Source organism: Pristis pectinata, chromosome 8 (assembly GCF_009764475.1).
Source record: "Pristis pectinata isolate sPriPec2 chromosome 8, sPriPec2.1.pri, whole genome shotgun sequence".
Lineage (NCBI taxonomy): Eukaryota > Metazoa > Chordata > Chondrichthyes > Rhinopristiformes > Pristidae > Pristis > Pristis pectinata.
In genome coordinates, this window is record NC_067412.1 from 31,973,894 (window position 1) to 31,996,923 (window position 23,030).

A 23,030-nucleotide genomic window follows, 5' to 3' on the forward strand; every position below is an offset into this window, starting at 1 on the left:
GGCAAAAGGCGGGTAAATAGGCCAGTTAGCTTAACGTCTGTAGTCGGGAAAATGCTTGAAGCCATCATTAAGGAAGAAATAGCGAGACATCTGGATAGAAGTGTTTCCATCAGGAAAATGCAGGATGGATGCAGGAAGGGCAGGTCCTGTTTGACAAACTTACTGGAGTTTTTTGAGGATATAATGAGCACAGTGGATAGAGGGGAACAGGTGGAGGTTGTATACTTGGATTTTGAGAAGGTGTTCAATAAGGTGCCACATAAGACAAGGATGCATGGCGTTGAGGGTAATGTATTAGCATGGATAGAGGATTGGTTAACCAATAGATGGAAGAGAGTTGGGATGAATGGGTGTTTCTCTGGTTGACAATCAGTAGTGAGCAGGGTGCCGCAGGGGTCGGTGCTGGGCCTGCAACTGTTCACAATATACATTAATGATTTGGAAGAGGGGACCAAGTGAAGCATATCTAAGTTTGCTGATGACATTAAATTGAGTGGAAAAGTAAATTGTGAGAAGGTTGCAAGTCTGCAGAGAGATATAGATAGGTTAAGTGAGTGGGCAAGAGTCTGGCAGATGGAGTACAATGTTGATAAATTGCAACATGCTGTTGTGCAGAGGGACTTGAGAGTGCTTGTGAATGAATCACAAAAGGTTGGTTTGCAGGTGCAACAGGCTATCAAGAAGGTAAATGGAATGCTGGCCTTCATTGCTAGAGGGATTGAATTTAAGAGCAGGGAGGTTATGTTGCAACTGTACAGGGTACTGGTGAGGCTGCACCTGGAGTACTGTGTGCAGTTCTGGTCTCCTTACTTGAGGAAAGATATACTGGTCTCAGAGGCAGTGCAGAGGAGGTTCACCAGGTTGATTCCAGAGATGTCACTTGTATTGAGTTACAGTGGAAAAACTTCACTGACCTTGTTTTGAATACTACAGGCCCTTAACACTTATTATCCTTTTAGAATCTAGTAATCTTTGCGTCCTTTGCATTTGACTTGTCTGTGCTCCACTCTTACTTTTCTCTGACTTTTGCTTTGGTCTCTGCACTGCTTCCCTCTGTCTTTCTGCATGGATTGCCTCCATATATTTTTGTCTCACAGGATGAAGGACATAGCTGATAAGACATGTATTTTCTGTTTGTAATTGCGCCTTAAAAAGAATAAGTGGCTCGCCAGGCCATTTCAGAGAACAGTTCAGGGTTGCTCAGTGTGACAAGTCTGGAGTTACAGTTCAGCCAGACTGGGCAGCACAATTGGTACAATTGCTGCCTCATAGTTCCTGTAATTCAGGTTCTAGAGTTTGCGAGTTATTCGCCAGACCAGGTGGGTTTCATTGGATGTTCTGGTTTCCAAGACGTGGGTAGGTAGGTTAATTGCCCCCCAGTGTGTAGGGGTTGGTAGAATCTGGGGGGCAATTGATCATATGATTAGTATTAACAGGTTCTTGATGGCTGGTGCAGATTCAATGCTGTTTCCGTGCTGTACGACTCCAAGGATGGTACTTTCTCTAAAGGAGATTCATGAAATGGACTTTTTTGACAATCCATTAGTTTCATAGTTTGATACTTGAATTTAAATTTCCCAATACTCATATTTTCTAACTAACATTCCAATCCTCTGGCTACTAGTCCAATAACTTAATCATAATGCTACCATACCCCAGCCTCTTCAAGATATCCTTTCGCTGATGTACGTAATTTTGTTCATAAGGAAAACAAAATAAATTGAATAAAGTGATTAAAAACACTTAACTGCTCCAAACTGTGTCACGTTTTAAGTATAGCTCATTACCACAGCAGTTATAATATTGGAGCAAATGACTTAGCACAGAGGTGGCTACTCCCTGTTGCCCAGAGTGAAGTTGGACATACTCCTATTGCATCAACTTTAGATCCCTGCAATACTGATACGAACTGTTCAGATCCAATGCTAAACTGATTAAAAATTACATCTACATGGAGCAAGCAGAAAAGGTTTTTAAAACTTTTGTTTTTAACATGCACATGAAGTTTAGACATGATGTCCCAGAATTTATGATGAGAATATGCCAATGTTCAACATTATGGAGGAAATTTGACAGCAACATTTGGAGCAGACCCATGCCTCATTAAGTGTGAAGTCTAGAAATTGCTATTACTGATAACTTGCTGCTCCACATAATGCACTGCTGTAATTCCCACCAAGGAAATTGATGCACAAATCAAGAATTTAACTTTTATTTTTAAGCACATCAGTCTCACTGTACTATCCACTGAAAATGCCCGAGTTTTTAAACTGTATACTAAGCATAAATACCAGTGAACATCTGGCCTTGAGAAACTAATTTGAATGGAAAATGATTCCCTTAGAATAATTATTTCAAAATTCCATGAACTTCACAATAGTAAACCTTATTTTTTAAATGATATTTTAATTTAAACTTTCATCAGTTCTGAATGTTCTTTTTATTTTCCTCAATAAATTGTTTACAAAGTTACAAAAAAAATTAGAGCTTCTCACCTCCTGGTTTGCTGTCTGCCAGAATTCTTCAGAATGCCTGGCTATAAACTGGATTCCATTAATCCATAAAGATGCCTTGCAGAAACTGATGTGGGGACATGGGATAGAGAAGGTTTCTACGAGGTCAACAGTGATCACTATTTTTTTCTTGTTGTTCAGAAAATCAGGTCATTATAATAACAAAGAGGAATTTGTTATTTTCCATTCCAGTGTCAGGATAAAACACCCTTGACATCTCCAATAGATCCCGACATAATGCAAAATTCCATTTACTCTCCCCCAACACTGCAATTCATCCAAATCTCAACGTCATATCATTTTGCACCAATGAATCAATGTAATAGTACAGGAAGTGGAAAAGCTGTCCTTAGTCTCCACTGATTGACACAATCAATTGGTGTTGAATGAGATAGAAACCAAAATGACATCAATGACTCTCAGTCAGTAGTACTACTTTGCATCAATTTGAACCTATGTTCTAAAAAGGCGAGCAGCCAGAAGCAGAATTATCATCTTTAAAAAGAAAGCTTTTCCAAGTCTGTGCATGGTTTCATTAGGTTTGTTGTTAACCCACTGATGGTTTTTAACTAACTATAACCAATCATTTCTTTCTTAATATCTTCAATTGCAATTGTGCCTTACAGATACTGTTGATGTAGTCGCATTAAAAATCACTCAAATTAAAGATAGTTTGCTTCAAGCTTCATGCACAGCTCTGGATTCATTTAGTTACAATCTCTTTAAGTGCAAGCCACATCAAGTACAAACAAAATCGGTCAAGACACACAGTCCACTCCAAGCCAATAGTAAACAGATAATGTTTGCAATGATAGCAGTTCCTCTTCTAAAAAGTTACTTATGTGGAACAACATTTGGGAGACAGCAGTTTTGTTGGCATTTCAAAATGCAATAGCATCAAGGCACTAATTTCTCACCTTGAACAATAAAGGAAGGGAGGTGGTGAGTTTCACCACCTCATATTTGCTTAACCAGTGAAAATCCCAAAGGACAGATCATGATACACAGCCACCCAAGAAGAAATTGAAGAAACGAGAGGGGAAAAAGACTGTGTACTTCTCAAACACAATAAATCCTTTTATAGAAAATAATTAATTCTCCTGGGTCAGCATATTCCCAAAGCATGCTTTCAATGCTTAGGAAAATGGCTTCAGGCCATTAAAACAAAGTTGTCCAGCAAATACATTAATTTTCTTGAAAGTCATCCCATTTGTTTAATCACAAGAGTAACTAATTAATAGAGGTTTAGCAGCAATTCTGTTTCATTAAGGAATTATTACAATAATTAGAGCTAAATGTTTTGTCCCTCTGTGTTGTTGCATGGAATTGCAGAAGAGATGACTCTGCTATACACTTGACCTTTTCTGAAAAATCAGGCATTTGTTGTTAGCTGGCATATCAACCTAAAAGTAAATCAGAATACTATTAACATGCCAAGTGACTCCTGCTGGCTTTTAAACACCATTATCACAAAATCAGCCACAACCCCTTCACATTCAAAAGAGCTTTTTGGTTTGATTATATTTTTCAGCACAATTATTTATGTAAAAGCAGCAATGCAAACCAAATAATTCTTCAAACATCATCTCACATATATGTTATAGTATGAACCATAGGTCACAATTCATAATAGAGTGATCCATTTTACCTTTTGAATATCTCCTGCTCCAACCCCTTCTGTTCAACTGTTGTTATTTAAATCAGACTTCAGGAAAAAGAAATTGTTTAAAAAAGCAAACACTGTAATAGCATAAGGACAGATTGTTTAACATCTGGAGAATTTTAAAATGGATTTTGAAAGTTCAAAGTATCCTCCTATTCTTGATTAAATGACACTGTACATACAGTATCAGTGTTGAAAATCAGTAAGGGGTGGGTTTAATGAAATTTCCCTTGATTGTCACTTGGTGAAAATGAGGCTTTGAGCAAAATCAGAGACACTGAAAGAAAATGGAAGTGTTCATTGGTTTACAATCAGAGTATTTTGTTTGCATCATATTTTCATGATTATCTACATAAGGAATACTAGTTTTGAGGAAAGCATCTTCCCATATTTGTGATCCATGACAGTTACGTTGTAAAGTGTGATTGCCCTCACATTTCCATAATTTGCTTTAATACAAACTACACAATAGGTCCAGTATTACATGGTGTTTAGAGAAGAGAAGCAGAAATTTGACGCAAGTGGATCATATCAGTAGTTATACACCATGTGAACTTCAACCGACCTTACTTCATTTAATCTTAAACGGTGTATCTATCCATTTCTCCCCTGTGCATTTATCCCATCTCCTCACGTGCATCCAAATTATTTGCCTCAAGTACTCCAGATACCAATTCTAATCATGTACTATTCTAACCACTTCATGAGTGAAGAAAGTTTTTCCTGAATTCCTTGGATTTTGTTGAATTTTTTAGTGACCATCGCACTAGAACACAGGAAAACAGGGGCAGGAGTAGGCCACCAGGAGTAGGTCCCTCAAGCCTGATCCACTGTTCAATATGATCATGGTTGATCTATGGTGGCCTCAACTCCTCTTCTGTCAGTTCCCTATTGCCCTCAATTCCTTGATCTTTCAAATACTTATATATCCAAAGATCTGGCCTCGACTTCCCTGGGGGGCAAAGAATTCTTAAGATTCATTACCCTCTGAGAAAAGAAATTTCTACGCACCTCAATTTTTTCTAACAAAGACTCTTATAGCTATGTCCCCTTGTTCACGACTCTCCCACTAGTGAGAGCATCTCAGCACCCTGTCAAGCCCCCTTTGGATGTTACGTGATTGAATAAGGTCACCCTTCATTCTAATAAATTCCAAGGAATAAAGACCCAAACTGTCTAGTCTCTTTCGACAAATGAACCCTCTCATTCCATCAATGAGCCTGGTGAATCTCCTTTCGACTGCCTCCAATGCTACTGTACCTTTTTGTTAGGTAAGGGAACCAAAACTGTGCACAGTATTCCAGGTGTGGCCTCACCATCACTTTGTACAACCTCCCAATTCTTAAAGTCCCATCCCTGTGCAAGAAAGGCCAACATGCCTTTGGCCTTAACTATGTGAACGACTTTACTCTCTTAGTGCCTAAAAAAAATAAGAATTGGTCTTCACATGTTTCTCACAACAGGAGACCATTTGGCCCTCAAGTCTACTCTGGGTCTCAGAGCAATCAGTCTGTTTCCCCCAGGTATCTCCCTGTAAACTATTCTCTCCCATATGACCATCAACTCCATCTTGATGCTCCTCCCACCCACCTCCTCACGCTAAGGAGAACTTAGAGGCCAATTTACCTACTTACAGGTCTTTAAAATATGGAAGTAAACCACGGATGGGATTATATTATAGGCCTCCAAGTAGTCAGCAGGATTTGGAAGAATAGATATGCAGACAAATTGCAATAGGATGTAAATACAATAGGATTGTAGCAGTGGGTGATTTTACCTTTCCCAATATTAACTGGGATTGCCTCAGTATAAGGGGACTGGATGGGGTGAAATGCATCCAAGGTTTTTTGTTTAAAAGCAGTAATATAGAGTGTCCTACTGGGGTGGAGGGAGCTGTACTCAACTTTATTTTATGGAATGAGAATGGGCAAGTGGTGGAAGTACCTGTGGAGGAACCCTTGGCAAACAGTGACCCCAATTTGGTAAGCTTTAAGGCGGTCATGAAGAAGGTTGGACCTCGAGTTAAATTGGGTGAGGGCTGACTTCAATAGTAGAAGACTGCACCTGGCAAAAGTAGATTGGGAGCAGTTGTTGGAGGGAAAAAAGAACATCTGCTAAGTGGGAGGCATTTAAAAGCAAAATAGTAAGAGCTCAGATCAGCAAGTCCCTGTGAGGGTAGGAAGCACAGATAGTAGAAATCGGGAACTTTGGTTAACAAAGGAAATTGAGGGTTTGATCAGGAAAAAGAAGGAAACGTATGGCAGGTATGGGAAATGGTTATCAAGTGAGTGCTTTGAGGTCTATACGAGAATATAGATCTAAAGAAAGCAGTTAGGAGGGCAAAAAGGGAACATAAAATAGCCCTGCCCAACATTCCAAAACCATTTATAAATATATTAGAACCAAGAGGGGAGCCAGGGAAAGAGTAGGGACCCTCGAGGACCAAAAGGGAAGTCTTTGTGTGGAGCCACGGGATACAGGTATTGTCCTGAATGAATACTTCATGTCAATATTCACCAGGGGGAAGGATGAGGAGGATGACGAGTTAGGGTAGGTGCATGCTGATATTCTGGAATATGTGTATCAAGAAAGAGGAAGTGCTGGAGATACTAACGCACATTAAGGTGGACAAGTACCCAGGACCTGATTAAATCTATCCCAGGGTGTTACAGGAAACAAGGGAGGAGGTTGCTGACATTCTGACAGAGATTTTCACATCATCTGTAGCCACTGGTAAGGTACCCGAAGACTGAAGGGTACATTGTGGGCTTATAGTTTTGTTGTCCTAAGGCTAGACAGTTTGGGTCTGTATTCCTCGGAGTTTATGAGAATGAGGGGCGACCTCATCTAAACATACAAGATCCTAAGAGGGCTTGATAGGATGATGCTGAGGTATTTTCACTTGCGGGAGAGTCACAAACAAAGGGACAGAGGTACAAAATAAGAGGCCAATCATTTAAACCTGAAGTGTGTAGAATTTCTTCTGTCAGAGGGCAGTGGATCTCTGGAATTTTCTACCTTATTAGGGTAGGCCAGATCATTAGATACATTTAAGGTTGAAGTGGGTTACAATTCGAAAGATCGAGGAACTGAGGGCTATGGGGAACTGCATAGAAGTGGAGTTGAGGCCAGCATAGATCAGCCTTGACCATACTGAGTAGCAGAGCAGGCTTGAGGCGCCCAGTGGCATATTCCTGCTCCCGTGTTCTTGTAATCTGGCTTTTGAAACTAATAAGAGAGCCTACATGATTGATCTGGCTCAACTCATTTGGTGGTTATCCAGGGTCTTCCAATTAAACTTTGCCATTTTTCTATCTGCTTTTTTTTTTAAAAGTGTGCTTTATTTTGAACTTGCTGGCAATTCAATCTAGAAATTAACCAGGCTTGCAGAATAAAAAGCACCGGGGATAGTTTACGCTTTCCTTAATGGTAGATAAAATGCACAGTGCTTCTATGAAACATTTCCCTACAAATTTTTACTTCCACTAAAATTGAGGTGTGTGTGAGAGAGCAAGTGTGAGTGTGGAGAGAGAGGGCACAAGCAAGATCGAGATATCAACGTCGAGATGAAGATCAAGGAGAGAGTAGAGTAAAATAGAATAGGATGGAGAAGCGGGGGAGGAAGAAAACTAGAACAGCAGACACAGACTGAAAGTTAAATGAATTACTATACTGCATTTAATGTAAGCAGATGCAAAGAATGCACTGTTAAGATGATAAAAGCACAGGAGAATTTGTCCTGAAATATTTAGCTGATGTCTATCACATGTACTTTGGTAGTTTGATAATTTAGACAATAATTCATACCATCTGCTTGAATGTCATCCCATTTTCTTCAGCAAGCTTCTGTAATATGCTTAAATCTCTCAAACCCCAGGTTGGATTTCTTTTAAGAGAAAAATACATATAAATTGAAATGTTTCAAAACTGTGTTTTTGACTTTTTTTAAAGAAAGAAACTTTATAAATGAAAATAAATTGCAAACATAAATTACCTCTGCCTTAAGCTCAAATCAAAATCGACATTGCTCTGTGGAGTAATCATGCCATTGATTGCATAGGGCTGCAGGAAAGATCAATGTCAAATCAAATTAGTGACTATCCATATTTATCAAAACATCCCCTCCTGTAACCTACTCGGCCACAGTGAAGAGGGCTTCAGTGCTCCTTAGAGCTCCATTTTACCAACTAGTGGAGACAAACCTGGTTAATCTTCCAGAAGAACATTGTTATACAGGCCAAACCACAGGAGAAGTTGGGATGATGCAAACTTAGGAAAGAAAGACACGCATTTACATAGCAACATTCATAGCAGCAGGCATCACAGGTTCCTTTAATAATCAATGAAGTACTATTTTTGAAGTTCAGGAAATAGATCAGCCAATTGACCAAATTAGCTCCCACAAGCAGCTGATCCATTTTCATGATGCCAAAAATAGAGGCCAGGATACTAATTATAATTCCCCAGCTCTTCTTCAAAATGGAGCCATGGAATCTTTCACCTCCATGCACAACTATCAGTCTAATTTTTGTGCTTGGTCTCTGAAATGGGACTTGAGCCTTCAACAAAGGTTTTGGGAGGAACTAGTTAATACAGTGCTATATTCCAGTTATTCTAGTTGTTCACTTCATGGAGCTTGAAGTTCAATGTTCTGGATATCCAATCGAAAAGTTCACCCAGCTTTTCAAGTTATGCCATGCAATACATCATTACCTGATAATTAATAAATACAGGTACAAATGCTCACCATCATTGTCTGAAAAGACCCTCTTAGTTATAAACCATTTCAGATACCAGATGGAATTTCAGAAAGTCATAATAAGGATCCAAATCCATTGTTGTTCAGTGTAATTTCAAAGCCCCAATGTATTCACTGCTTCATAATTCTTCAGGCCCTTTTATCTATTGTGTAAACCGGTACAGTCAGGGACATCAAATATTGTCAACCTAACTAGATGAGCTGTAGCAAATATCTAGTCCTTTCATGTAAAAGCAAACTATTGCCACATTTAGTTGGAGACACGGGCTGAAATGAGATCATGGAGGATGTGTCAGAATCATGATGTTTGTGTAATCTGTGACTGATGGTGAAGGTCACTCTGGGAAATTCAAGCTCACACATCATAACCATAATTATAGCAACCACCTTGCTGCTTATTGGATAAAAATCTCATTCGTTGGAAGCAGCTAGACATACTGAAGCCATTACTATACTGTTAAAGGGATAATGTTCATTCCATCTAACTACTGCTGGGTGTCATTCCACAGCTTGGAGGAAGCCAAGGCAAACCAGGAATGACAGCCTTGCCTTCATTTTCTGATATGACTCTGGATTCTGTAGTGGAAGAACAGAAGAAACACAACCAGGACCCATTCCATGAGATCATGGATGATCTCGTACCTCAGTGTCACTTTTTTTTGACTAACCCTCTATTCCTCATTTGCCTTAACATCCAAAAATCTATCAATCTCTGCCTTGAAAAAAATTCAGCCCAGTTCAGGGAAAATTCACTGTAGGCAAAGAAATTTCCTCTCGCTTCAGTCCAGAATGGCCAAATCCTTAGTTGAAACTGTGACCCTTGTTTCTAGACACCCCAGCCAGTGGAAATGTCATCCCTGTAACCACACTGTCAAATATGTTAAGAATGGATGCTGAAGGTGAGGTGCAGTAATGGTCATGCAAATGAACGTGATGGTGAAGTGGTTAGATTCTCCCTTTTGTAAGAGATGCTGATTTCGGCACGTGAAACTTGGGGCATGTCATTCCAAGCCTTAATACAGTCTTGGTTTTGTTGCATGCAGGTGTGAACTGCTCCATTCTCATAGCTGTGTTAAGGAGAAACTGCTTCCTTAAGTGAATTGATGGGTGATTAACTGTACCCTTACAGTATGTTCAGAGAAGATCTTTTGTTGTCCCTCAAGTTTCAATCATCACCCTCCAGTACCATTGGAGAGGACTGTATTGCATAATACAATGTTGCACAGGACAGAACAAGGGAAAACATTACATACTCTGATATGTCCAGACATCGGAACCTCTAGGTGGAGTCAATAAGCCTTTACACCATGAATTATCTGCACTACTTGCTGCTGTCTTCCCAGAGGGAGATGAATTTGCCTATCCATCAGCAGGGAATTTTCCAACCCTACCAAATGCAGTGGGTGACATGGTGGATCATTGTCTAAGGTCACAGGAATGAAACAAAATCAAGGAAATTAAAGGCCACTGTGACCTTCACTATGTGGTATAAGCATAACATTGCTACCTTCAGATGGTGACCACCTCCTTGAAGAACCTTAGTCTCTAAACATCTAGTTCTGGTCAGCTGCATGTATGAATTGAGCTGTCTGAGCACTGCTATTCAGAGCCTTTCTCCTCTTCCACCACCTGCCTCCTCTGGCAAGATATCCTTCTCCACCCCTCTCCTAATCATGTTGGAGTTCCCATTAGCTGGAGAGAAGGATATCCATGCACCCCAATGTCTCGCTCCTACTGAAGACTAAATCATCACAGTTCCATCTGACACTGTGACCGCCGACAAATCTCAAAGAAATTAAGGACTGCAACTTAAATAGTGGGATGGTTTTTCCTGCTGCTGCAAGATTCCCTGTACTTAGTTCACACAGTGCATTTAGCGGGATAGACATGGCTAATTTTTCAGCACTGGTATCGAACTAGTGTTTCATGACACCACTAACATTGTGCATATTTACAGCCTGTACACAAGCGAGGTGGAATGACATATTCAAATGCTACAAAAATGCCCTTCCAATTGCAAATGAGATTGGCACTCGCAGTGTTACACGGCTACTTCCTGGCTACAAAGTCTTACATTTAAGCTAGGCCCTGCTTACATTCTCACTGTTTGTGGGAATATCCCACCAAGGCTTGAACTCCAACACTGTAAAACCCTGTGAAAGTCAGGCACTTCACTCCTGCACACGTTGGTTCAACTTTGTTAATAGCTGGAATTTTAGCAGCCAATGTCAGCTTCCAATGGCACACAGCAGAATAAATCTGATGAAAAAATTGGTAGGTCCAAACTGAAGCTACTTGACATTTTTGCAAAGATTACAAGAATGTTTGACCGAGGATGATGTAAGCACCATTTCCATAGCTCTGCAAACGAGAGGTGGAGGACAAAGCTTAGGAAAAGAGGATCTGTGTCAAACGATTACTGCTATACGAGGATGCAGTTTCCGAACATTTAACCTACATCACAACGATTTAGTGTTAAATCTTAATTTGTGTGGGATGTCGCTTGAACTCCCAAAGACCCACCAACTGGTTGGCGTTTTAAGTGGCTGGCAGAATTGGTCACAAGGCCATGGCACAAACACATTATTTATTTTCAGTGGTAGAGGTCAGCCCAGAATCCACGACAAAAGAAAACTCAGCGTCAGCTTGAGCAGATGGTGCTCTTCTGTGGGGTGGTCATCTGGGTTGTCATGGAGACAACTAGCCTAGTTACTGATCTGATAAAAAATGACTGACACAGCCAGATGTGAAGAGCAGATTATACTCATTGTTGCACATGAACAAACGACATGCAGCGGAACCGGAACATCCCCTGGAATGTAAACTGCTCTTTCTAGTTACCTAGGAGATGTATATATGAATCAACAGCTTGTCCATGTTAAAACAAACTTTTAGGCATTGCAGACCCTATCCACAAACTCTACGCACTGCGTGATGAGGAACTTCATGCTAAAAATGATAAATTTTCTCCTTTGAGTGAACAGTAGTTGCATCAAGCACTCCCAAGTAATCCTGACAATGCACATTAGGGCTTCTTCTCCAGTCTAATTTTTCCTCATTTCTGAAAATGACTTCCAATTGATAAGTTTACTGTACGGCAATAACCAGAGCAAGTCTGCACTATTTACTAGATGCTCAAATTCTACTAGGCCTAACTAATTGCAAAAGATTAAATGATACAGCTGTTCTTAAAATAGATAAACAATATATTCAATACTCCAGTGCTCTGCACCTGAAGCAGAGAGTACCCGAGAACGTCAAAAAATTGTAATTTCTCACTTCTCCAGTTCTGCTTTGGCTTCGTTTCTTTTTATTTTTTTTTGGAAGCACTAAATATTCATTCATTCCTCTCTTCTCAGCTCTCCTCGATATTTCCTTCTTTGTTCTTAATCTGTACTCAGCACAAAGCAAACCAACCTCCCCTTGTGCTGGACTGACAGCATCTTCCACTGATAGAATACCTCATACAGTTACTTCACATCAGCATTCTCTGCCTTCCCCACTCGAACGTGGCCCTTGTGATAATACAGTTTTCTGAAACTGCAGAGATAGCTTTAAATTACCAAAGACCTATTTAAAGTAGTGTTTCTGAGAATATTCATATTACGAGGAAGCATTAACAAGTTCCAAGCGGGATCAATTATTAAGACAACTGAGCCTAGAAACTTTTGTGCAGTCAAAAGGTTCGTTGGACCGATATTACAACTGGGTGTCGATGACCTTCTTGGTTGTGAGCTACCCCTACTCTCCCAACACAAATGCAGACGCCAGTTGTGCCTAGGATCCAAGGGGGATTCAGCCTACGTCTTTGGTTCAGGTTGATGGGATAAGGAAGGTGGGCAGCTGGGCAGTAGAACTGAACAAATTTGTGACCTGAAATTGCTTAGCCCAGTAAAGGTGAGCGAGTCAGCTGGTTTGTCATGCCAAAACTACACTGCCTCACATTGTCACATTCATCAGTCACTCTTGCACTCACTGGCCAGCACAGACCCATTGTTACGAGACACCTTGAGTTAAAAATTCTCATCACTTTCAAATGCCTCTATTTCTTCTTGTCACCCTAACTCTGTAACCTTCTCCCAAATTTCTCTCTGTAAACCTCTGCCCCTTTAGCTCTTTCCACCTGTAACATGTTTCTTACAGCCTATCTCCTCCACAAAATCTTTGGTCATCTAGACCTACTATTTTTTTGTCTGGTTTGGCATCAAATTTTATTTGATAATACTCCCGTAGGACACCTTGGGATGGCTGACTATTCTAAAGGTGCTTTGTAAATTCAGATTGGTGCCATTGACGTATACCCAACATGAAAATTGCTCTCTACATCTCAGGGTTCTGAATGGTTTCACAGCTGCACTCTACTTTGGTATCATTATGCATCAGCTCATTGACTCAGATTTGGTCCAACTTGCCAAAGGATATAAGACAAGGCTCAGTGTTTACACTGCAAACATTTTTTCCCCCATTTAGAATGCTGTGCAATACATCAATTCTCTGAAAATAAATGAGCCGGCATTACTGTGCTGTAGTGAAAGCACTGTAAAACCTAATTTGTTTTCTGTACTGCTAACATGAAATAATACTACTGGGTACATTAGGAGGCAATAAATTGTCAAAGAACCCAATCTCATGGCTTACTTACCCCATAAGTGATCAGTAAAGCATTTGGTTTTAGTAATTGGCCAGCTCCTTTGAAGAGACCCTGCAGGAATAAGAATATTGCAAATGATAACAGCTTTATAAGAGTGCTAGATCCTAGGCAGGTGATTGTTTTCTCAGATGTCTTTACAAATTACCTCCAATTTATACAGACAGAATTGCTTGGCCACTTCCATTTATATTCAGAGCTAAGCTGTCAGAGAAGATGGTCCTCCTCAGGTAAACGAAGTGGAATATTGGAGGGATGAGGGGCGAGATTTGCATAGCTCACAAAGAGCAAACAATAGAACAGCAGTGAAGGATGTTGCTGTCTCAGTGAGGGGAAGAAGGGACAAACAAAAAGGTATTTGGAGGAATAAGGAAGTGGCTGAGGAGTTATGCCCCAGATCTTAACCAGGAAAATATAATAAACATTAGATATTTAAAACGGCAACTGGTAGAGTACTGACACAGTGCCATTGAATTATACAGCACAGAAACAGGCCCCTCAGCCCAACTCATCCATGCCGACCAAGGTGCTTTCCTGAGTTATTCCCATTTGCCTGCATTTGGTCCACATCCCTCTAACCTTTCCTATCCATGAACTTGTCCAAGTGTCTGGTAAATGTTGTATACGTACCCACCTCTACCACTCTGGCAGCTCATTCTACATACTCACGCACCATCCTCTGTGTGAGAAACATGCCTCTCAGGTCCCCTTTAAATCTCTCCCCTCTCACCTTTAACCTTTGCTCTCCAGTTTTAAACTCCCTACCCCGGGAAAAAGACTGACTATCCAGCTTATCTATGCCCCTCATGAATTTATAAACCTCTATAAATTCATCCCTCAGCTTCATTTGCTCCAGGGAAAATAGTCCCAGCTGATCCAGTGTCTCCTCATAGCTCAAGCCCTCCAGTCCCAGCAATATCTGTGTGAATCGTTTCATGCACCCTCTCTAGCTTAATCACATCCTTTCTAATAGTATGGCGACCAGAACTGCACACAATATTTCAGGTGTGATCTCACCAATGTCCTCTACACCTGTAACATGATGACCCTACTCTTGTACTCAGTGCCCTGTCTGATGAAGGCAAGCATGCTGTATGCCTTTTTCACTACTTTTGTCTACCTGTGTCGCCACTTTCAGGGGACTACATACTTGTACTCCCATACCTCTCTGTTCTACAACACTCCCCTGGGCCCGGTTGTTCACTGTGCAAGTCCTGCCCTGGCTGAACTTCCCAAAATGCAACATTCTGCATTGTCTCAGTTAAATTCAATCTGCCCACTTTCCCAGTTGAGTTAGACCCTGTTGTAGCTTTAGACAACCTTCTTCACTATCCATCAAATTTTGGTGTCATCCACAAACTTACTAATCGTGCCACCTACGTTGTCTTCCAAATCATTACTTATAATAAACAACAGGGGACCCAGCACCGAACCCTGATTACGGGCCTCCAGTCTGAAAAACAACCCTCACTATCACCCTCTGACTCCTTCCACCAAGCCAATTTTGTATCCAACTGGTTGGCTCACCGTGGATCCCATGTAATCTCACCTTCCAGACCAGTTTACCATGTGGGACTTGCCATTATTGAATAAGATACTAATGGGTCAAGCACTTTTGATTAACTAATCCACAGCCTAGCAGTGGAAAGGAACTGGAATTAGTACACTTCCAAAGTCTATAATTAAACTTCTGCTGCCTTTATAACACTCAGCCATTTTACTGTAGCTGATCCCAGTCCTTTTTTCTTGTAAAGGTCATTTGAATGATGGAAGTCATGCATCAAATGTCTGTAGAAACAGTGAAGGGACCTTAGTCTGTTCATTCCTCAGTCTTGCAGTTTGCCTGCATCAACTCGGTGACTCTTTGAAGCCATTTGCTTCCTCCAACATCATCTTAAGTCCCAACTTGCACCCTCCACACTTTCGAACATCAATTAGCATGCAAATATTTCCTCCTCTTGCCAATTACTGCAGGTTATGTAGCTGTTAGTTTTTGTTTAATTCAAGTCAAGAATTTCAGATTGTGGGCTATCTGCCTTCAGCTTCAAAAGCTTTTCAGAACTCATCTCTTTGACCATGACTTTGGTCCCTCCCCAATCCTCTTTGAATTCCTAGGCAATGAATGTTCTATCTCTATGTGAGGACCCTTGAGATGCTGTAATATGGTAAAGGTGGTGCACAGATATAAACTTTTACCTTTGCAGTTAATCACATGGCAGATGAAGCTGCCAAATTAGATACTCGATCAACTCAATAACTGAACTTGTTTCAAAAAGATTTATCATTTAACAAATTTCTAAATTGACAAATTGAAAGTAAATGCTATAATATATTTTGCCTAATGATACATGAGAAATATAAATAATAAAGCACTTTAACTTAAGTTAAATCACTTAATTGGAAAACAATGAAATCATGAAAATAGAGATTATTATTGAAGTTGGTTTCCATCTACAGAAATCTATTGTTCAACTAGATGCCTAGTTTAGGCAATTCTCCTACATTTGGTATTCCCACTTCATTTTTGACACCAACGGAAATGACAGCTATAGTTCCAACAAGATGAATTTGTACAAATGAATAGAGATCTCACCTTGGTGCACTTCATCTCTGTGATATGAATCATGTTGATATTTAAAATAAGATCAAAGGTGTTTGGTTGCAATCCTCCCCAGGTCTCCCAGCTTTGTGAGCAGTCAATACTAAGTGGCTGTTTAACATTCTCCACTCGAGTTGCTGCAATATATGCAGAAATGCTAAAAAAAACAATACTTTCAATAAGCCTTTTTGTAAGACAACATGCTAATTGACAATGAAAATCAAAAAACTGCAGTTGCTGGAAATCTGAAATAAAAAACAGAAAGTACTGGAAACAATCAACAACATCTATTGAATGTTCCCAGCATTTTCTATTATACTGGTTGTCAATTTGATACTGCTGAAGGCAGTCCAAAGCTAATTCAATTTAAGAATTCACAGATTCATTTTTACCTTAAGCATGTTCTGCAAATTTAGTAATACATCAAGTGCTTGCTAGTTGAAAAATATAATCACACTATAAAGTATTAGATATGCTTGATGCTTATCACACTTAGAAGACAGTGATTATTTGTGTCACTCAAGTTAACAATGCTAATTTGTTCAAATAAAAGTGGTAAAAGCTAGCATTCACAAGCAAAGTGTACACAAATTGAGTAAATAAAAATCATGCAATTTCTTCCAATTAGTTCCACATTCAGATGATTAAAAAGAGTAAAAGCAACCATCCCAGAAACTGTAGATTAGAGTACAAGCAGTAATACATGAGTAATTCTATTTTATTTAAGCGGTCTAGGAAAGATTACACAGCTTGTATGCAATATGGGTATGCACAATATGCATCGCATTGCTTTCAGAATGGTTTTGCCTTGCTAGAAACAACAAAATGGAAGATCTACTATTACAATGAAATAAAAAGGGTCTTTCCCTCCTTTAGTTTTCGCAGCACAAGTGTGATGATGAAAGGACAGTTGAAAATTAGGAGTCTTTGAAATAATACTAGTCAGGGAGAGCCAACCTTTGCAAAGGCCACTGGAATGAGATACTGCAGTATGGTGATTGTGTTATTTGATTAGCATTCCAGAGCAGGTTGACTGAAAGCCTTCACCACCAATTCCTCAACTCAAATACCATCTTCAATAATGACAACCTCAGGAAGTGGGACAGAAAGAAAAGTTCATGAGGTGATTACTAGTACAGTCTCCTGCAGCCACTTACACGTAGTGGACTAGAAGTTGTGGCTCGTTTGGGGAAACTCCCAGCCACCAATAAGCCAAACAGGCTACAATTTCCGACATTGTCCATTGCAAAGTGATCAGGATTCACAAGTAAATATTCCAGAAGACTTAACTTTTAAATGAGATACACAAAGTCGAAAAGGAGGAGGGGGTAACTCTGATAGTAATGGACGGGATAAAGACAGCAGACAGGAAGGATTTTAGCTTGGAAAAGCAAAACATAACTATTTTGGGTGGAGCCAAGAAAGACCAAGGAGCACAAAACGTTGGTGGGCTTTGTGTGGAGCTCCCAAACAGAAGTGGTTATGTAGGGTAAAGTAAAAGCAAAAAGTTATAGGTCCATATAACAAGGATCATACAGTAATCCCCATAAATAGAGAATGGGCAAACTAAATTCACAGTAATAATATGAAGGATAAATTCATGGACTATATAGGAGATGATTTTCTGTACATGTTGATGAACTAACTAGGGAAGGGGCTGTTTTTTTTATCTAATGTTAATTAATAATCTAGTAGTTAAGGAGCCTTTAAGAAACAGCAATCATAATAGGTTATTTTATGTTATGACTGAAGGTGATTTGATTCAATCTGAAACTTGGGTTCTACACTAAACAAAGCAAACCCCGAAGGTATGAGATGTACATTGATTGTGGATAATTAAGTTTAAAAGTTGATTGTTGACAAGCAATGGATAACATATAAAGAATTAAGGCAGAGTTTACAGGAAATATATATAGGAGAAATTATATAGGGGAATAAGGAAATGGCAGAGAAATTAAACAAATATTGCTTGTCTACTCAGAGGAAGACATTAAAATTCTCCTGGAAATAGCAGAGAACAACAGATCTAGAGAGAAACAAGGTGCTGGAAGAAATTAGCATTAGTTTAAGAAAAAGTAATAGAAAAATAAGTGGAATAGAAAACCAATGAAACTCCTGGACACGATGACTTGCATCCTAAGATTTTGAAAAAGCTGGCTATGGAGATAATGGATGTGCTGATTGTAAAATCAGGAAGTTAGAGGCCCACGTAACAAGGCTTGGTAATCATCGGAGATTTTAAACTACATACAGAATGGGCAAATCAAGTTTGCAGTCATAATGCAAAGGGTGAATTCATGGTTTACTAGATAAGCATGTTGAGGAACCAACTAGGGAATGGGCAACTTTAGATCTAATATTATACAATGGGAAAGAATTAATTAATAATCTTGTGGTTAACAGTCCTCTGAAGAAGAGATTTTACAATGGATCCCATAGATTGAAAAGGAGGCAGAAGGAAACATAAACAGGCAACCACAGACCCGTCAGCCTGATATCAACAGAAGGCAGAAGGCTACAATCTATTATTGTTATGGAACAGGTAACAAAACACATTGAAAGTAATTACAGGATTGGGCAGCATCAACATAGATTTACAAAAGGAAAATTGTGTTTGACAAATATGTTTGTGTTTCTTGAAACTGTATCTAGCAGAATGATAAAGGGATCCTGGTGTGATGCATTTGGACTTTCATAAGTTCTTCAATAAAGCTGCATATAAAGATTATGGGGAGGGGGGTGATGGTTTTCAGGAAGGAAGAAGTAAGTGAATGAAGAGGATTAACAGGGTTGGATGGAGTGTACAAGGGGGAAATGGTGGATTTTGAGGGGAATCAAGGAGGATAGGTATCTGAGGAAGGTGTGTGTGTGGGGGGGGGGGGATAAGTGTATCTGGATGTGGTTCAAGTATAAGTGGGCACCTATGCACATGTCCATGTATGTATGTGTGTTAGGTCCACGTGGCAGAACCTGGTCTGTTGCCAAAACCTCACTCTCCCCACTCCATGTGGCAGCCATGTGCAAACAGCTACCCCCACAATAAAAGAATTCATGCACAGGCCTCTTCCATTTTGTGGAAGCAAGTCATCTTTAACCTTGAGGGGCTGCCCAGGAGGAAACCATATTAGAGCACAAAGGATTGGAGGTAATACACCTTTGTAGAATAAGGACAGGTTTACAAATAGAAAACAGAGTAGAAATAAAGAGGTTATTTTCAGGTTGAGAGGCTGTAACTAGCAAAATGGGTTAATTTAGAGTGAATATTGATAAATAAAGTACAGACCACTGGACTGACCAGTGGCATAGAATGAATATTGGAACAAGGAAGAGACTAGAGCTGAGTGGATGGTGTGGTTTGGGGGAGGGGAGTTAAGCTGAATGGAGGCCAGAGGGGAATTGGGAGAACTGAGTGGGGGAATGGACCATTCAGGAAAATTCCCTTACATCTGTGATTTTGTTTCACAGGTGCTGCCACCTCTTTGATGTCCTTGCTTTGTGGGAGCTTCAAAACCAAGTGTTAGTGTGTTATTCAGTCATGATATCCATCACAAGTAAGTCAGATCCTTTCCTCCACCACAAACTGGGAATTCTGTCGAAAAAAAACCTGGATAACGGTAACTGGGACAGGATGTCCTTTTCCCTCCTCTACAAACTGGACAACTGCAACACTGTTTCTGCTGAGATCAGCGCAAACAGGGATGTGCCATCATTTACCTGTAATGTTATAAAATTATCTACGCCCATAATGATATACAGTCCAATTCCTACACCTGGCTGAGCATTTGCAGCCTCCAATTCAGTTTTGCTGCATCTGCTTCAGCTATTCTTAGATTTATATCATGCCCGTTTAGCATTCAACACCAGTAGAATGATACAGAGAAAGGCTATAGGCTCAGAGCATGGTACATCGACACCACATTATAAACTATGATCTGCATTTCCAGCTTGAGTTCTTTGGAGGTTGATGAGGGTTACTTTTGATTTAATTTACAATGCCACTGCATGAGAAACTGGAATTCTAAACTTAGACAAACAGGATGGAATTTGTTTATGAACACTATTGTTTCAAAATAAAAGCTGCTAAAAATACTCAGGGGGGATGCGCCAACCTTCACTTCCAACGAGTGAATCACAAAGGTTTCTCGGTTTGTGAAAGGTGTTGATTTAAAGTACAGTGGCTATTGATAACCTAACCATTGACCACTGGACTGACCAGTGACATCGGTTGATGACTGACAATGGGAAGAGACTCAGGCTGAGTGGAGGCTGGAGGGGGACAGAGATCTGAGTGGGGCCAGGGGTGGGATGGGAGGAGGTATGTGCAGAGTGGCGTCCAGTGGGGAGCGGGGGAGAACTGAGTGGGGGCTGGGACTGAGCTAGGATAGAGGAAAGAATTGGGTTGGGGAGGGAGTGGAGGGAATGGAACCAGGGATTAAAGGAGTTGCTGGGACAGGGGGTGCTGAGTGGCGGTGGGGGGGGGGTGGTCAGAACTGCAGAACTGAGGAGGGGGAGAACTGTGGGTGGGGGGAGAACTGAGTGGGTGGGGGGGAAAGTGAGTGGGTGTGGGGGAGAAGTGAGTGGGTGGGGGTGGGGAGAACTGAGAGAGTCAAGGGGGGGAGAACTGAGTGTGGGGGAGAGAACTGTGAGTGGGTGGGGGAGAGAACCGGGTGGTTGGGGGGGTGATGGTCGGGGGGAAGTGGGTGGGTGATGGTCGGGGGGAAGATCTGAGTGGGTGGGTGGTGGTGGGGGAGATCTGAGTGGGTGGGTGGTGGTGGGGGAGATCTGAGGGTGGGCGGTGGGGGGAGATCACAGTGGGTGGGAAGGAGAATAGAGTCGGTGGGTGGGTGGGGGGGGAGAACTGAGCTAGGAGGGGGCAAGAAGGAGGGATGCTCAGTGAGCGAGGAGCGGGAAACAGAGCGCAAGTGCTGGCAGTCTGAAACAAACAACAGCAAATGGTGGGTGCACTCAGCCCTTACTGTGTATTTCCTGCGCTCCCCGCTTTTATTCGGGACAACCTCACCTCCAGTGCGAGCGCCGCTTAGAAAACTACACAAGCAAAGCGGAGCGAGAGCCATCTGTTGCTTCCTGCCCACCTTTCCAGAGATCGCGGCTCCACCTCAGAAGGCTGCCACACCACGTTGGGCAGCGCCTGGGCGAAGTGCACGGTGTGCTGGCCGGAGCCCGACGCCAGCTCCAGAGCGAGTGCGGGCACTGCGGGCTGCAGCTGCTGCCTGATCACATTCAGGATGGGCTCCTTGTTCCTCTCGGCGGCCGGCGCCACGATCATCTTAAAACTGAGACTGGAGTGACTCCGGAGCGAGCCGAGAGCAGAGCGGCACAGCTGACGAGCCGTCTTGTGGTGCGACTGCACTCCCCCAAACAGCCAGCGCCGGCCCCCGGACTCTCGCAGCCCGAAACTTTCCCTGCTGCAAGATGCATGGGCCGCGCCGCGCCCTGGGACTTGTAGTCCGTATTCGGCTCACCTCCCCCGTACCCCAGCGCACACCGGAACAAGGGAGGACTACAACTCCCAGGAAGCACCTCGGCCTCCGCGCAGGCGTATTCCTCAGTCACATGCGTGCACTATTTAATGCAGAGAATTGCAGAAAGTGTGAAGCATGGAAATTGCTCCATGTCACTGTTTACTTTCCTTACGAGCCTTCCTCAACATCTAACCTTCTCTGCTATTTAATCCGGTCTCCCTCATGTTCTTCCTCTAAAGTGGGTTTTGTTCGCACCCATACAGTACCGAGTTCCACATTCTCACCGGTGAAGAAGTTTCTCCTGTATTTTTCGGTGACCACATACTTATAGTCTCGGCCGCGAGGAAACATTTCTACAAGCGCCCTATCAAACTTTTATTTTAAAATTAAACTTTATTCAGAAAAATATAGACAGGAAATACAATACAATCAAGTACATACATATCTTTCGATACATTCATTGTGTCGTCATAACAATATTGTGTCATAACAATATATTCGTTCTGCCACCAAGCCAATACATTTCATTTAATGAATGAATACATTCATTAAAGCGTGTTTCTTCTTTCAGTAATACACCCATGAAGTGTTTGAGCAAGCTGCTATGCAGGAGACAGCCCCTCACTGTCCAGAGGCAACAGGACCTTATATTTGCAGACCTTCCCCTCGAAGCCTTTGTGTTGGCTCCACCGATTTTCAGTGTGTCCCTCAGCATGTACTCCTGCACTTAGAATGTGCCATTTGGCAGCTTTCACTTACAGACACCTCGTTGCACTGGAAGAGCAACAAGGTTTGGGAAGATCTAAGTGTGTCTTTCACCGAAAGATGATCTTCCAGCAGCAGGTGATATTTGTCTTGGTGCCTGTCCCTGGGAACAGTCTGTTGATCACAAAGTCCACTGTTATACAGCTGCTTTGGATGAACCTCAGCAAGGAGCCTTATATCTGCATTAGCCTCTTAACAAAAGTCAAAATTCCCATCTCTCTGCACTAAGCCTTAAAGCCCTTAAAATATCGGCAATTAAAAAAAGTCACCAAGAAAGCATCAAAGGTAATGTCCTCGAGGTATTTGTGGTCCTGAAACAGGTTTACTTTACCTTCATTCCTGCCTGTAAATTAATTTCATCAAAAAACTGAGGCAGAAGAATAGTATAACTTTGCTAATTGAGGCAATGTCAAAGAATCTGGTTACCTTGCAGTTAATCGTAGTAATATGTCAGCTCTTTTCCATAAGAAGGTGGTAATCTTTCCATAGAACCATCGAACCATACAGCTTCTTGCAGCTTCATGTATGTGCATCAGTCTACTACGTTCTTTTCATTGATTGGAGTGACTAATCTCTCCTTTCAAGTCTTTATGTTTCTAG

The 23,030-nt window shown here is 41.2% G+C and overlaps 1 protein-coding gene across 1 annotated transcript; it reads right to left on the reverse strand.

Moving 5' to 3' along the window:
* Nucleotides 1-2,386: 2,386 nt before the first annotated feature.
* On the reverse strand, nt 2,387-21,743 carry mettl26 (methyltransferase like 26). Its single transcript, XM_052022257.1, has 6 exons — nt 21,276-21,743; nt 16,177-16,339; nt 13,578-13,637; nt 8,171-8,238; nt 7,984-8,062; nt 2,387-3,916 (listed from the first exon to the last, which is right to left on the reverse strand). Exons 1-6 carry the CDS (start codon nt 21,467-21,469, stop codon nt 3,860-3,862), a joined length of 621 nt encoding a protein of 206 aa, XP_051878217.1. The 5' UTR covers nt 21,470-21,743; the 3' UTR covers nt 2,387-3,859.
* Between the last annotated feature and the right edge of the window lie 1,287 nt (nt 21,744-23,030).

Excerpts from the sequence above, each read along its gene's own strand:
- mettl26 (XM_052022257.1), bottom strand. The coding sequence starts at position 21,469 with ATGATCGTGGCGCCGGCCGCCGAGAGGAACAAGGAGCCCATCCTGAAT. Across the intron at positions 16,340-21,275 it reads GAGCCGCGATCTCTGGAAAG|CATTTCTGCATATATTGCAG; the intron begins GTGGGCAGGAAG and ends TGTTTTTTTTAG. Across the intron at positions 8,063-8,170 it reads GATTTGAGCTTAAGGCAGAG|AAATCCAACCTGGGGTTTGA; the intron begins GTAATTTATGTT and ends TTCTCTTAAAAG.